Genomic DNA, 13,688 nt, shown 5'->3' with positions numbered 1-13,688 from the left:
TATCCAGACTCAGAAGCTCTAGAGGCAGATAAAGAGGCTGATAAAGCAGGTCACTGCATTTCAGGATAGCTCACTGCCCTCCTTCTATCCTAAAACAGAATGCCACCAGCATAAGCCTACCCATATTTTGTTGAGAAATCAATAGAACCAATATTTCTCCTTCAGATGGGTAAATTATATTTATGAAAGAACGTAGAAGTAAAAGAATCTAGAATATATTTTTTCAAATAGTACAAAAAGATTTGAGTCCCCTCCATAAGTGTCTACAACATCAACAGAGCACTAAGGTCTTTATAAGTGCAATTAATAGTAGAAAACAACATTACTACAGTCAATCAGTTTTGCTAACTTGATATTTTGTGTTTTACCACTTCCAAGAGAGTCTCACGCATTTCATTAGGGAAGAGTAGCTAATAAATAAATCTGTACTGCTGACTGAAATATGTTGTGGATATCTTGTGATAAAAACAGCACTATTAAACCCATGTGCTTAAACTGTACCCCTTTAAAATGTGCTTCAGGCCAAGCAGTTCCATGCCTGCAAGGTCATGGAGCAGATCTTCCTGGGAACTATAATGAGACACATTGGGAAATAAAGTGATGATTTGAGACAGCCAATGTGGCTGTCCTAAGGACAAATCATGCACAAATTTGGTGGCCTTCTACAACAGCGTTACAGCACTGGTACATGAGCCAAGAGTAACTGATGTTATTTACCTGGATCTGTGCAAAGCATCTGACACTGATATCCTTGTTCCTAAATTTGAGAGACACGGAGTTGATGGCTGGACCGCTTGGATCAGGAATTGTCTCGATGGTTACACTCAAGGAGTTGTGATCAACAATATAATGTCACACTTCAACTTACTCCTCACATTAAAAATACATGAAAACCAAGTGAAATTTTGTGAAATTATGTTCACTGCATGAAAATGTAGCAAACACAGCAGCTTGGTACATCCATCTGCAAGTATTTTGCCAACAGTTATTTGAAGTGTCTTTATGACAAACACTAAGGCAAGAGTTTAAAAGCCTATCACTAATGTTGGCTCAATCAGTTGTCTCTAGTGGCTAAAATCAAAGGCATTTAAAGTGATGCTTTGGAATTATTCATTGCAAAACAATCCTATTCTTTCAACAGGTAACTAATAAATGATGGCTGAGAACAGGCTTGCACTACCTCTGAGATCCAATTGTTACTCAGGACACTGCCTACTTTTGCTCCCTGGTGCTGCATTTTAACTCTAATTGCATGATCAAGCCAATAAATTGGACTCAGGGGACAAAAAACCCTACAAAAGTACCTATCCTGACAAAACCAGAGGTTTCAAGAAAATGCACTTCAAACAGAACTGAGGCAAGATGAGACAAGCAAAGGAGAGGTATCAAGGCTTGAAAGATAGTCATTAATACTGACAGATTACTGTAATTCTGGCTGTCAAGGTGATCGATTTAAGCAGCATATGCCAATCAATACTCTTCTCATTTACCGAGCAGCATGAGATATATAGTTAGGCAAGATGTCCCTAAGACAGGATTTCAAACCCTACTTAACGAACATAAATAGCACAATTTATGCTTTGGAATCTTAGCTCTTTTTTCATTTAGCCTTCTTTTTATTTATTTTTTTTTAATTGGGCAAACTTCAACATGATGTTATTCACACAGAAGTTATTTTAAATTATTCTATTACACTGCGTTGCCATTGTGCCAACTCCTTTACATAAAATATTTCAAACGGTACTAATTTTCTGTATAACATATCAAAACATTAATCTTGAACATGAAAATTCTTAAATGCAGCAGTTGTTTAAGTACTGTGCATTTTGGTTTTTTTGGCATTAGTTGGTTTGTCATTCTGAGCACTTTAGCCATTCATGGCCATACAAGTAATCTGGTATTACATCTTTCTGCTATCTTCCCAGCAATTTTCCTTACAACAGCCTCTTTTGATTCAAAAATACTTGTGAAATCACAGGAAAATACATTAATTTGATGTATTACTGCAGAGGAAAAGTAGAGAAAAGGTAAAGATATAGCTATTACAGTCATTGCATACCTACAAGGAGACACACACACACACACACACACACACACACACACAACCCTATAGAGATATATAGAGATATAAGACTTTTGTCTTATATTTAGGTTTCTTATAATATGTAGAGAAACTGTTACATGATTCCTTAAAACCAAAATACTTGAACAGTCCATGATATACTTCTACACATCTTGGAAATCTTCAGTTTTTCATGTTACATCATTGTATGCAGACATTTAATTAATCAATCAATCCATTTTATAATTATTAAAATATCAAATAAGTTGTCAGCAGAACTAGGATCTGGGAGAACACCCAGAGAAATTCAAAGTACAGGAAACTCAAAACATTATATTCTGTACCTTAGGAGTCTTGCTCGAACCAGGAAAACAATTTTCACTGCTAAACAGTAAAATAGATTTCAGAAATAACTGTATTTTCTTCTGGAAAAAGCCAGCAGGAGTCATATGATGAACTCCTCTATGTGTCTTACTTGAAAACATATCAGATAAGGCTACAACAGTAGTAGTCATCAGGGATGGAGTAAATATCCACTGAAATTCTGAAATTTGCAATTATTTGTATGAAATATATAAAGTAATTTGAAAAAAAGAGTACCAAGCATTATTTTTAATGTTAGTATCTTCTCACCTGTGTTGACAGGAAAAAACCAAAGAGTAACAGGTATGTTAAAATCTTATTAAATGTCCTGTATCAAAAATGTATTGCCAGAAATACAGCAAACTTTCCAGATTCTTGGCATATGGCAGATGAAAAAAAATTTTAAACCAGAACATATTAGAAGAGCAATTGTAATTTCATGCATTATTCCTTTCACTACACCAAAACTATGAGAGCGAGCAATGCCTTACGCCTCTCCCATTTGATACACAGCTGTCATTGATGCAGTATCACTCTATTCCCTTTTTTCCTTGGAGATGCTCATGCAGCTTTAGGATAGAAAACTTCCTGGAGAAAGGGAAACTGGCACTGCCAAAATCAGTGCTATCCAGTTTTAAGTTTCTGTACAAGTGAGAAATCTTCAAAATCTTTTCAAGTTACAGTTTGAAAATTCAAATACAACAAATATTCTTAATTAAGTGAAACACATGTAGCCAGAAATCTGAAGAATACCCTTTGCTTGCTGTATGTCATTAATAAAAACACTTTCTTCACTTTTCCAGGGCCTGCAATTCTATCTTGAGACAGGAGATGGTCAAGCAGGAACAACAAACAGCAACACTACCAGTTCTAATAAAACCCTTTCTTGGGGCAGTTGAGCATCACTTCAAGAAAAAAAGCTTTTTTTGAGCAATCAGCTCCTAAAACAGCGCAAACTTTTAACAAACCACTCACTGACATTACTTTAATCATAAACAAGTTACTGCCTTGTCAGGCACCATATGGGGTGCCTTCCCTTTCTCTAGAAGACAACTGTCAAAAGATTAGCAACAATACTTCAAGTACCAACTGATTGGTCATACAATATCAAGAAAGTTAGGAGGATGTCAAATTTTCAATTTTGATACCACAGATTAATTTATCTAGTCATTCAGGTTAAGATTAACTCTAAAACATTTTTTTAGATGGAATAATTAAAGCAGCATTATTTTTTGCTATTTAAATGAATTGGTTTCATGTGATCAAAAAAATCTCCAAAAACAAGTGCCAGTTTTTGGTACTAGGCCAAAGATTTTGCAGATTATTAGAAAGAAGTGAAAATTATGCTATGATGATTAAGGATAAAGCAGTCATGCATATTCCAGGTATTCTAAAATATCTATAAATTTCAGATTTAAAAGATATTAAAGAGGATTTAGCTTCTTACGTGTGTCTTAGGTAGCATCCATAACAGGGGAATATTATGTAAGACAGAGAGTGTCTGAATTGCACTATCTGTAGTTTGCAATGATTGTCAACACTCTAGAATTTGTGCACAATGAAAAAAGTGACACTTTTTTTCACAATTGCAATTTCACTCTCACAAGGTTTCTAGTATTTGTCCTGCTTTGTTGAAATAATTGCAAAAAGTTGGATCACTGAAGGTGCCTACTATGCCAAGGTGTACCTCTTGGCATCTGGCTGACATCTGCTGTTATTCAGGAAGCTCAAATAAAATTTTATAAGAAGTCACAACTTCTACTGTTCCAAATACTTAGTATTGATTCATCTCCCACACATGGTTAATTCTGAAGTCAGAATGTGAAAAAGTGCTTGGTCTGAGACATGAGCCATGAATAAAACTATTCATATGAAGAATTTCAATGCAACTCACTAAAAAAAGAATATTTAACAACCCCTAAATATTGTCTTTCTTATTCTACATCCTAGTGAAAACGATTGTTCTCAACATTTAGTCCCATTATTACACCTTCATTTATGAGTTTTAGAAGTTTTCCCAGCAGATGTGCAGCTTGAGCATACTCAGGAGATACGCATGCTCTCTCTTAAGAGAAAGGCAAATGCAATGAGAAGAAGAAACACATCAGCTATGAGACAGAGAGGGGGTTACTGCTGCTTCATTAGCAAGACACCATGAGTATTTTGTTTGTCACCTGCTTCTGTGAGCATGTATGCCACCTGTTCCTGAGGGGGTACTGATACAAGAGAGCCAGGCTACCAAAAATTATTGGGGGACCAGGGAATCCTTGGAGGAGAAACTAAAGCAAATTCCACACACCACTGCAAAAACTCCACCCAAAATAGCAATATTATCTTCACACAGCAGCAGCAATAAGTGTGTCAAGAATCAAAAACAGCAGGACACCTGCCATGGGTGACTAATGTTTGCTAATAAATTCAGTAAATTTTTAATCTTAGAACATGACAATATAGAAACATACAGTATTCTGAGCAAAGAAAAAAACAACAGAGCAGATAAAACCTTTACAAATCATGAAGCAAATCAAATCTTTGAAGTGCTTTGCTATCTAAGTATCTTCTCAGAAAGGTCAAAATAACATCAGAAAGAGTAAGGTGATTGACAGAATATGTCAGTCTCAGAAAGTTACTTCAGACCATACAACACACACTCAAAGTTGGAGAAGACTGTAAGAGGGAGATGACCAGAATTTCTGGTATCCATGCAACCATTGTTATAGCATTCACATACTCCCATTGGCACACTGTGATTAACAGAGCAGCGCATTAAGGAAAAAGTTGCAATCAGGTTACGTGAAGAGGACTGAATATCCCTGCTGATTGCAAATGACAGCTGATTTTTTCAGTCAGGTCTGCACTTAGAAAATGCACTGTCTCAGAGGGTAGATAAGCTCTCCTTGGAAGCAGGAAGGCCAAACTCAGTGCCAATTTTTTCCCATCCCATACACAAGCAAATCAACACAGTTCAATTAAGAGTTTACAGTGACCCATCACCACAAGATCTACAATGTGATATTACAAACATTCTTCAAAAATGGATAAGCCCAGGCCTACATATATATCATTAACTCCCTACTAAGTCAAAAAGTACTCACCAAGTATTACACAGTACCAGAAAACAAAGCACACACCTGCAGGGAGAGAGACATCCGTACACTCATGCTGGCTTTGAAATTAACTATTTCTGATGCTCTACTACTGTAAAAAGAAGGGCTAATAAAGAAATGTAGTGCCTGACATCTGTTTTCTTTGACAGGTCTCAAGTACTCTTGTGCCCTTGATATCCACATTCAGCTGGATATCTATTAACCATCATTCAAATTCCTAATAAACTAACACTGCTCAGTATATTAGAGATTCATAAGTAGTAAATGAAGATCAGTTTCAAGAACATCACTTCAGGATTCTCTTTCACTGACACTCTTATGGTCCTGGACTTGTGGAAATCCTTGACCATCAGATTCACTTTTCCATTTCCTGTACTTTCTGAAAAATAGCACTTTTGTTCCCTTTTTCCTCCCTCTTCAAATGTATTGTTTTCACCACTCTGAGTCCTCTTTTTCTTTGCTCCAGCAATATTCCAACAGAAGGAAAGGCCACCTTGATTAGTGAATCCTGTCTGTGTTCCACAAGAGACATTAATGCCGGTAGTGTCTCCAGAAAAGCTATTTAACCACAGACCATAAAATACTCCTGTTCCCATCACCCTTTAGTCCTCTACAAACTTAAAAGCCAGAAGTGAACTGCTGAAGCCACAGCTAAAACATCCCAGAGGAAAAAAAGCAGGAGACAATAAAGACAGTCCTTGATGTCTTCAACTCCCTGCTATCACAGGAACATAATTAGATTCAACTTTCAAATGTTCCTAGATAACAGACCATGTCCATGTTACAGGAAACATCTACCACTCTTAGCCATTCTTGTATGAGGAAAATTCCTTCTTGACCTCAAGTCTGGCCATGGCTTGAACACCAAGAGCATGTCCATTGATTTTTAATCAAGAGGTTTTTATATCACTGAGACTTAGGCCAGACTTTGAAGTTTAGCATTTTTTGCTGTTCTCTACTGACACAATTGACTCCATCAGAGCCTAATTCAAGCCAGGAAAGTCTGCAGAGTTTTTTTCTAATTTCACACCAAGCAAACAGGTTTTAAAGAACTTCCCACAACCTCATTTTAATTTTTAAATTACTTTATACCGAAAAGTAAACATAAGATACTCCAAGCCAGATGGAAAAAGAATTCCACTGATGACTTAACAAAACCACCCTATAATATCAGTGTCCAGTCAACTGGTACCTCATAAGCTAACCAAGTGATGACATGAAACCCACCAGCCAATGTTATCTAAAATCAAATACACATAATGCTTTCCACTTACCATGCTAACCATACCAGGGGACATATTATCAGCATTTTAATGGAGGCCACATTATGTCATAAATGACAGACTGTGCTTTGATACATATTAAAAAGTACAATTTGGAGAACTGAATTAAAAATACAGTGCACAACTCCATGGAACTGGCCAATTCCTAGACATTGAGCTAGCAAGCTATATCCAAGGAATTTAATAAACCTTTCATATTCTGTGATGTTTAAACATACAAGTCTGTGGGGTTTTTTTGGGACTGGAAGTTTACTATCTCAAAGTAAATTGTTTTCCAATTGCTCATCGCTGTACATCAATATAATGCTCTAAACCATCACTTTTGATGGTTGATGATGATAATGATAATACATTTTAAATTCTTTGACTAAGCTACTTGAGTAATGACAGAAAGATCGGACCTTTCCAAACACAAAAACACAATGAATCAACATGTGTCATCTACAGAAATGGCACAAACATCACTTAATGTGATCACATAAAACACATCCATCATTCATCTGTAAATCCATTTCATCATATCTAATCCAAAACTCTGCAAGTATTAACAGTCAGTCACAGAAAAACCAGTATTTTAGCAACAACCTATCACATGACAGGAACTAGTAGTTACAACTTTGTTAGAAATCTTTTGGATCAAAATTTAAACTTATCTTTCAGTTTATGGAATTCAGAAATTTCTTGATGATTTAACTAACAGATTGATTTTAACTTGTTGATTTAACTAACAATTCAATCTAAAGTAAGGAAAAAGCATGTAAGTGACTGACTTACCTTATGTTTTTTAATTTATGGTTGATAAATCAATTCTTCCAAGAGCAGCTCCTCCAAAACACACAATTTCAGTTCCAACAACAAAACCAGAAAAGAGACAGCCTTTTCTGACACATTTACAAATATACTAACATGATTTTGACACTGACTTTGTGTTCTGACTGAATAACAAAATCTGTATGATGAAAGTTTCATAAACTTCTCAGATTGAAGGAAATCATTCTTTGAACTAGAAATTAAAACTAAGTCACACTTATACTGGATAAATACTTAATATCTTAAGGAAAGAAAGATTATTAACATCATGATGTTGCTATTTTAGAAAGACTATTCACAAAATGGTCATTAAAATAACTTTGTTAACAAAAAATGACAAGTCCATGCTTCAAAACATTAGAAACAGGCAAAATTTCAGCACTTAATCTATTGTTTATTTAATTTAAAAATGCTGGTCTTCATCTAAATGCTCTTCTATGGGTTTAAGTTCCCTAAAGGCAACATCATCATTAAAAAACCCAAAAACATTCCCTATAATAATCTGAAAAAAAAAAAGACCCCATGAATACCATATCTGTAGAACTGCAAGGGAATGTATATGCCTTGGAAACCATTTGAGTGAAAGGATACAAGTTTTGGTATAATGGGATTAATGATTTCAATGCACGGCTTGCATTTATAGCTGTTGCACGAACCATAATAGGCAGAATCTTTCCATTCACAATAGCACCATCAAAGAGTGGACCAAAAAATGGAACCTGAATAAAAAATTAAGAAGTTCAACATAAAGCAAGACAAGATCGTAGCTATAACAATTAGCAATCAACATTAACAATAGAGCACTCAAATATATGTCTTTTTCCCTCCTCATTGCTAGATAATCAAACCAGTTATTGTGTTGCAAGTCAGACCTTTTCTCTTGTGGAAATATACAGCCATATAACTGCTTGATATCCTTGGCAACAGATAACACAGCATTTGAAAAAAATTAAGTAACTATTTGAATGTCTCATCAAAGATCATTTCCAGCATTTGCTGCAAAAATCCTAGGAACAGTCATGCATATAATGTTTATGAGGTTGATAGGCTAGATGATAATATTACAAATGGCAAGAAGCAAAAGAAATAATTACTCAAAATCTAAAATATTTTTTATCATGGCTCCAGTTATTAACATGTCTATAAGGATCAACCCAGGGTGAAAGTGGCATACAGTTACTGGTGTATTGACCCTCACCTTCTATTTTTTTTCTTCTGTTCTTCTTCCTCTCTATATTATCTGAACTAAAACACTGTAAGCCCTTTACAGAAGAAATCTGTGGTGGAAGTTTTGCCTCTTTGGAGCCTAATTGTAAAATCTTATTTGTGAGATCAAAAGAAAACCTCAATATTTAGTATAGCTAGCCCCCAAAAGGTGAACAGAACAGATAGATCTTATGTTTTGGCATTACATATCTCTCTAATCCATCATCATTTTACAATTAAAACAAAACAAAAAAACCACTCAGTATTAAGTATCTTAATCTCCTGTACATGTGAATAAAGTTCTGAAGCTGCTGACATAAAGCAGGAGAAAAGCAGCAAAGTTTGTGCATCAGCTCAGCAAAGGGAGCAGAGTGTACACTAAAAATTCTTCCTGCTAAAAGGAAACAAATGCTGCAAAAGAATTTTAGATCCCCATGTTATCTTTGCCATTAGTCATTTACTGTAGTTTTGAGAAACTGAAATCTTATGGAAGGCACTTTTTTCACATACAAGGACTTCTTTTTGGACTAACAACAATCCCTGTTTTAAGCAGTTTTTGCTTTCCTTCTTAACCTGCATGCTCCCAATAATAGAACTATTTGTACTTAAAATAGTAAAACAAAGAATATACTTATTAGTTAACAATAGAAGTAATCCAACAGTAACAAGACTGATTATTATTTCATGCCTATCAATAGATAGAGGAAATAATCATAATGAGGTAATTCTAATTCTGCCATACCTCATTCATTAATATGAATGCTTGTAATAATAATTTTAATAAAGTGTAGAAATTCGTGGCAAGTGACATCACACACAGAAGTTAGGTAGTACAAATACTCATGACTACTTTTACTCAGTCAGTTTAGTGTTCACAACCCTAAACCATAGCTTTAAGAACAGAGCCAGCACTGACATTTGAGTTACAGTCATTAGAAAGAATGTGTGTTCTTATGCCTAAGGGCTGAGTGGCCTTGCTTTACTGAACTAATCTCCAAATTCTTGTGTGGAGATAAGAAGAAAGTAAAAAAATAGGTTTGAGAGGAAAAAAGGGGAATATGACATGGATGGAGGAAGTCAGAACAGGCCATTATTCAACAACCTCGGTTATGTATCAAGTTTGAAACATAACATACAAATTTGATACATAACATACAAAAAGTTAACAAGTTTACTGTAATATTTAAATTACTATACAGAATATTCTAGCTTTGTTTCCAGATTATGTTGTCAGCAGGTATGCTTTACAGCATCAGGCCTTTGCAATTTCAACTTACTTATTTTACTATGCACTGTACTCACTGAGCTCTCCCTTTTCCCTCCAACCACCTCTGCAACTGTCCATGCTTAAGACATCACCTTGTTAGATCAATTAAAGTTGATTCTAAACCCAAACCTCAGATTCTAAACAAAACTCAGGTCATGTTAAACACATGAAGGAAACACAAAAGAAAACAAACCCTTACCTCAGGCTTTTTCATGATCTGGATGCTGAACATATGGTTTTTCATGGGATAGATAACTATAAGAACATCACCAAATTCTGTTGGAATTATTCCTCTTCTATAATCTCGAGTATGTTCTGACCAGACAATGTGTACTTCATCATTTCCTAAATGTCTAAGCTGGAAAATCAGAGATAAAATGCCATCAGTTTAAACATTCTTAATTAATATCCTATAGCCATACAGCTATATTAAATGTACATATTTAAAAAGACAAACCCACTAAAAAAAAGTGAAGAAAAATAGTAAAATAACCAAATTACACAACAGCTATTTTACAATTTCAGTGTATTAGTTGACTGGTTTGTGCTATACATTTTTATACATTGGTGGTAATTTCTATTTAAATTAACAGATATATGAATACCTGTTTCCTACTGGAAGCTAAAATTTTGTTGATAATTTTTCAAGAATGCAGAGCAGTTCAACCTGATCTACTAACATGTGTTCAAGATTGCCATCACTGACTGGGAGAAAATTAGTAAATTCTGTATGAACTTCTACAGTATATGAATGGAGATGTGTTTAAAAGTTACATATCTGAGAAGTTAACCTCATCATTCTAGCCAAATTCCAAACTGCCTACTACAACAAAAAAGCTTTTAAAGGAGAATAGCTACTGCATTCTCCATAGCTCCCAGAATAACTAAGATAAATGCTCATTTTCCATGAAACCAGGACACCTTTGTAAAAATAACACCCTGCTCCCCTACAAACTACAAAATGGTTCTTGGTCTGGCTCAGAATGGCTGAATGGGTTCCTCAAAATCCATGCTGTATTGTCAGATGTAATCATATAAACAGATTAAGGAATTCCTTGAACACTCTGGAATTATCTGATCGAAGAACCAAAACACTCCTCCTGATAAACATTATCTTCTGATACCAAATGTTCACATCATGCAGAGAGGATTTATGTATACTGATCAAATACATTCATATTATTAAATGTGAGACTCTTTCCAGTAAGAGTTATTTCTCAAAATTCAAACTGAAATATCTTTTTTATCTCCTAGTGCATCACCAGTTGTTGACAATTGCCTTCACCCTCGTTCTCAGCTTGTTTCCACAGCTTTAGGTAGGTGGAACTTGTTAAACAATCACCTTGATGTTATTCGAAGGACTGCACTGTTTAACATATAACATCCAAACACCACTCTGAGCATGTACAAGAAGCTATTCTACATAAAAAAGCAATAATTTGCCATAGCACTTTCAAAACACAACTGCACTTTAAATAAAAGCAAAACACATGCACAGTCTTCAGAGAAATTTAATTGCAATTATTCACTTCTTTATTTTACAAAACCTCCTGGAATGCTACTTTTGTCTTATCTGAAGGCCTACACCAGTTGTCAGTAGACTCAAAAAAAAAAAAGGCAAAAAAAAGGCAAAAAAAGGAGAAAAAAAAGATACAAAGAAGGTGTCTCTGCTCTTCTCTGTTAGCTTTAAATGGTATCAGACTGAAGAACAGGGTTATATTTCTATTAAAAAAAAGGATTTTCCTCAGTGTTGGACTGGGCAAAGGACAGGTGGCTTCAATACCCTATCTCTTCTTTGATGCTCAACAAGTAATTTGTTTTGTCTGGACCAGATTGTACATACATCTACTCTAAAATGGCTGTGGTGCCTTTGAAGCCAGCTGTTCTTGCCTCTTGGGTAGATGGCTGAATTACTTTGAACAACACTTATTTGGGGACACTCCTGCACCAACACTTAAACCCAACCCAGCAAAAGAACTCGTTATATCAACATTCACTACACTGAGCTTTATTTTACTGGGTTAGAATAAAGCCAGACAGCAACATGAATGGCTGAAGGAACAAACAGCAGTTGAAGGACCCATGGATAGCACTTTATTATGACAAACACCATAAAAGACAATTAATTGCAAAACTGACCCTCTCCTACCTTAGAATCATAGAATCATTTAGGCTGGAAAAGACCTCCAAGATCATCAAGATGATCTGTTAACCTAACACGGCCAAGTCCATCACTAAACCATGTCACTAAGCACCATATCTACACATCTTTTAAGTACCTTTAGGGATGACAACGCCACCACTTCCCTGGGTAACCTGTTCCAATGCTTGACAACTCTTTCTGTTAGAAGTTTTTCCTAATATCCAGCCTAAACTGCCCCAAGTGTAACTTGAGGCCACTTCCTTGTACTGTCTCTTGTTACTTGGGAGAGCAGACTCACCTCCACATCCTTTCATGTAGTTATAGAAAGCAATAGTCAATAAAGAGCAGTAAGAGAGTGACAAGAAGCACACTTAGTTGTTTTTTCTTTCCTGGCTATAGCTTGGAGGACTTGATAACATAAACTCCAAAATACACAACAAAGAACCCTCCAACCCCTCCAAAATCCCCAGGAAGGCAACTTCTCCTTCTTACCTTTTAGTTTTGCAGCAAAACATTAATTAAAGAAACCTTGCACTGTGGCACCAGAACAGCCCCTTCCATTGATTATCATCAGGGCAGAGTTCTATCTTCTAAGTTTATACAAGGCTCAGCTTCATTTCAGTCTCTTCTAGCATCAATGTATAATAAATCATTATCCTTGGCCTCCTCTTCTTTGGTCACAGTTAACCAACTTCTCTCTTCAGGCATGAGATAATTTTTTTAATGGATCACAAACATGATCCAATATATGCCAGGTTTTTGTTTTAAATTCAGCCCATTTCATTGTACTGGTCTCATAGCCCAAGAAAACAACTTGATGGCACCTTTTTTTGAAGCATGACAGGAGTGGAAAGCAGGTTTGTCACATCTTAAACTGGCTACATCACCAGAGAAGTCAGTAAGGAATTGCACCTCAGATTAAAAAAAAAATTCCCATTTTGCTTCCTTAGCGAAGTGACAGTCAAACTAGCTGTTGAAACATGACAATGATAAGGTATCAGGGACTGACAGGCTTGGAAGGAAGTGTAAAGCTCAGGGAGAATGAGGCTGCCCAGCCAAAGAGAAAGCATGAGGAAAATCAGTTTGGACATGAAGTGTTGTGGAATGTAAAAAACCCACATGATCCTAGATTGAGGGATGGCCATCTGGAGCACTGACTGAACTCATTGAACCAACTGCCAAAAAGCAGAACTGGGGCTGATACACCATCACTGCACTGCACCACTGATAATTCAGCAAGACCAAACTATTTACTAAAAGAATTTTTCCTCCTTTACTTGCCATCTTTGGACTCAGAAACAATAAACTCACAGACTGTTTAGAAACAAGTGATGGTGACAGTGTACATGCCAAATAAACAGCTTTAAAATCCAAAACATATAGAGTTTAGATACTGCAGCTTCTTGAGGGCATCACTGCCTCTGAATTTCATTTGTCAAAGGTTGCC

At 35.7% G+C, this 13,688-nt stretch overlaps 1 protein-coding gene across 12 annotated transcripts in view; it reads right to left on the bottom strand.

The window, feature by feature from the left end:
* RALGAPA1 (Ral GTPase activating protein catalytic subunit alpha 1) overlaps positions 1-13,688 on the bottom strand; it is a 129,166-nt gene that overhangs the window by 25,089 nt on the left and 90,389 nt on the right. For all 12 annotated transcript variants that reach the window (XM_064714703.1, XM_064714705.1, XM_064714704.1 and 9 more), the window contains 2 exons: positions 10,298-10,456; positions 8,217-8,344 (listed from right to left, as the gene is read on the bottom strand). In XM_064714703.1, coding sequence (XP_064570773.1) covers positions 8,217-8,344; positions 10,298-10,456 — 287 coding nt within the window. The remainder of the gene's footprint in view (positions 1-8,216; positions 8,345-10,297; positions 10,457-13,688) is intronic.

Source organism: Zonotrichia leucophrys, chromosome 5 (genome assembly GCF_028769735.1).
Source record: "Zonotrichia leucophrys gambelii isolate GWCS_2022_RI chromosome 5, RI_Zleu_2.0, whole genome shotgun sequence".
Classification (NCBI taxonomy): Eukaryota; Metazoa; Chordata; class Aves; order Passeriformes; family Passerellidae; genus Zonotrichia; species Zonotrichia leucophrys.
The sequence above is the reverse complement of the archived record's forward strand: the minus strand, read 5'-3'. Positions and strand labels throughout refer to the sequence as shown.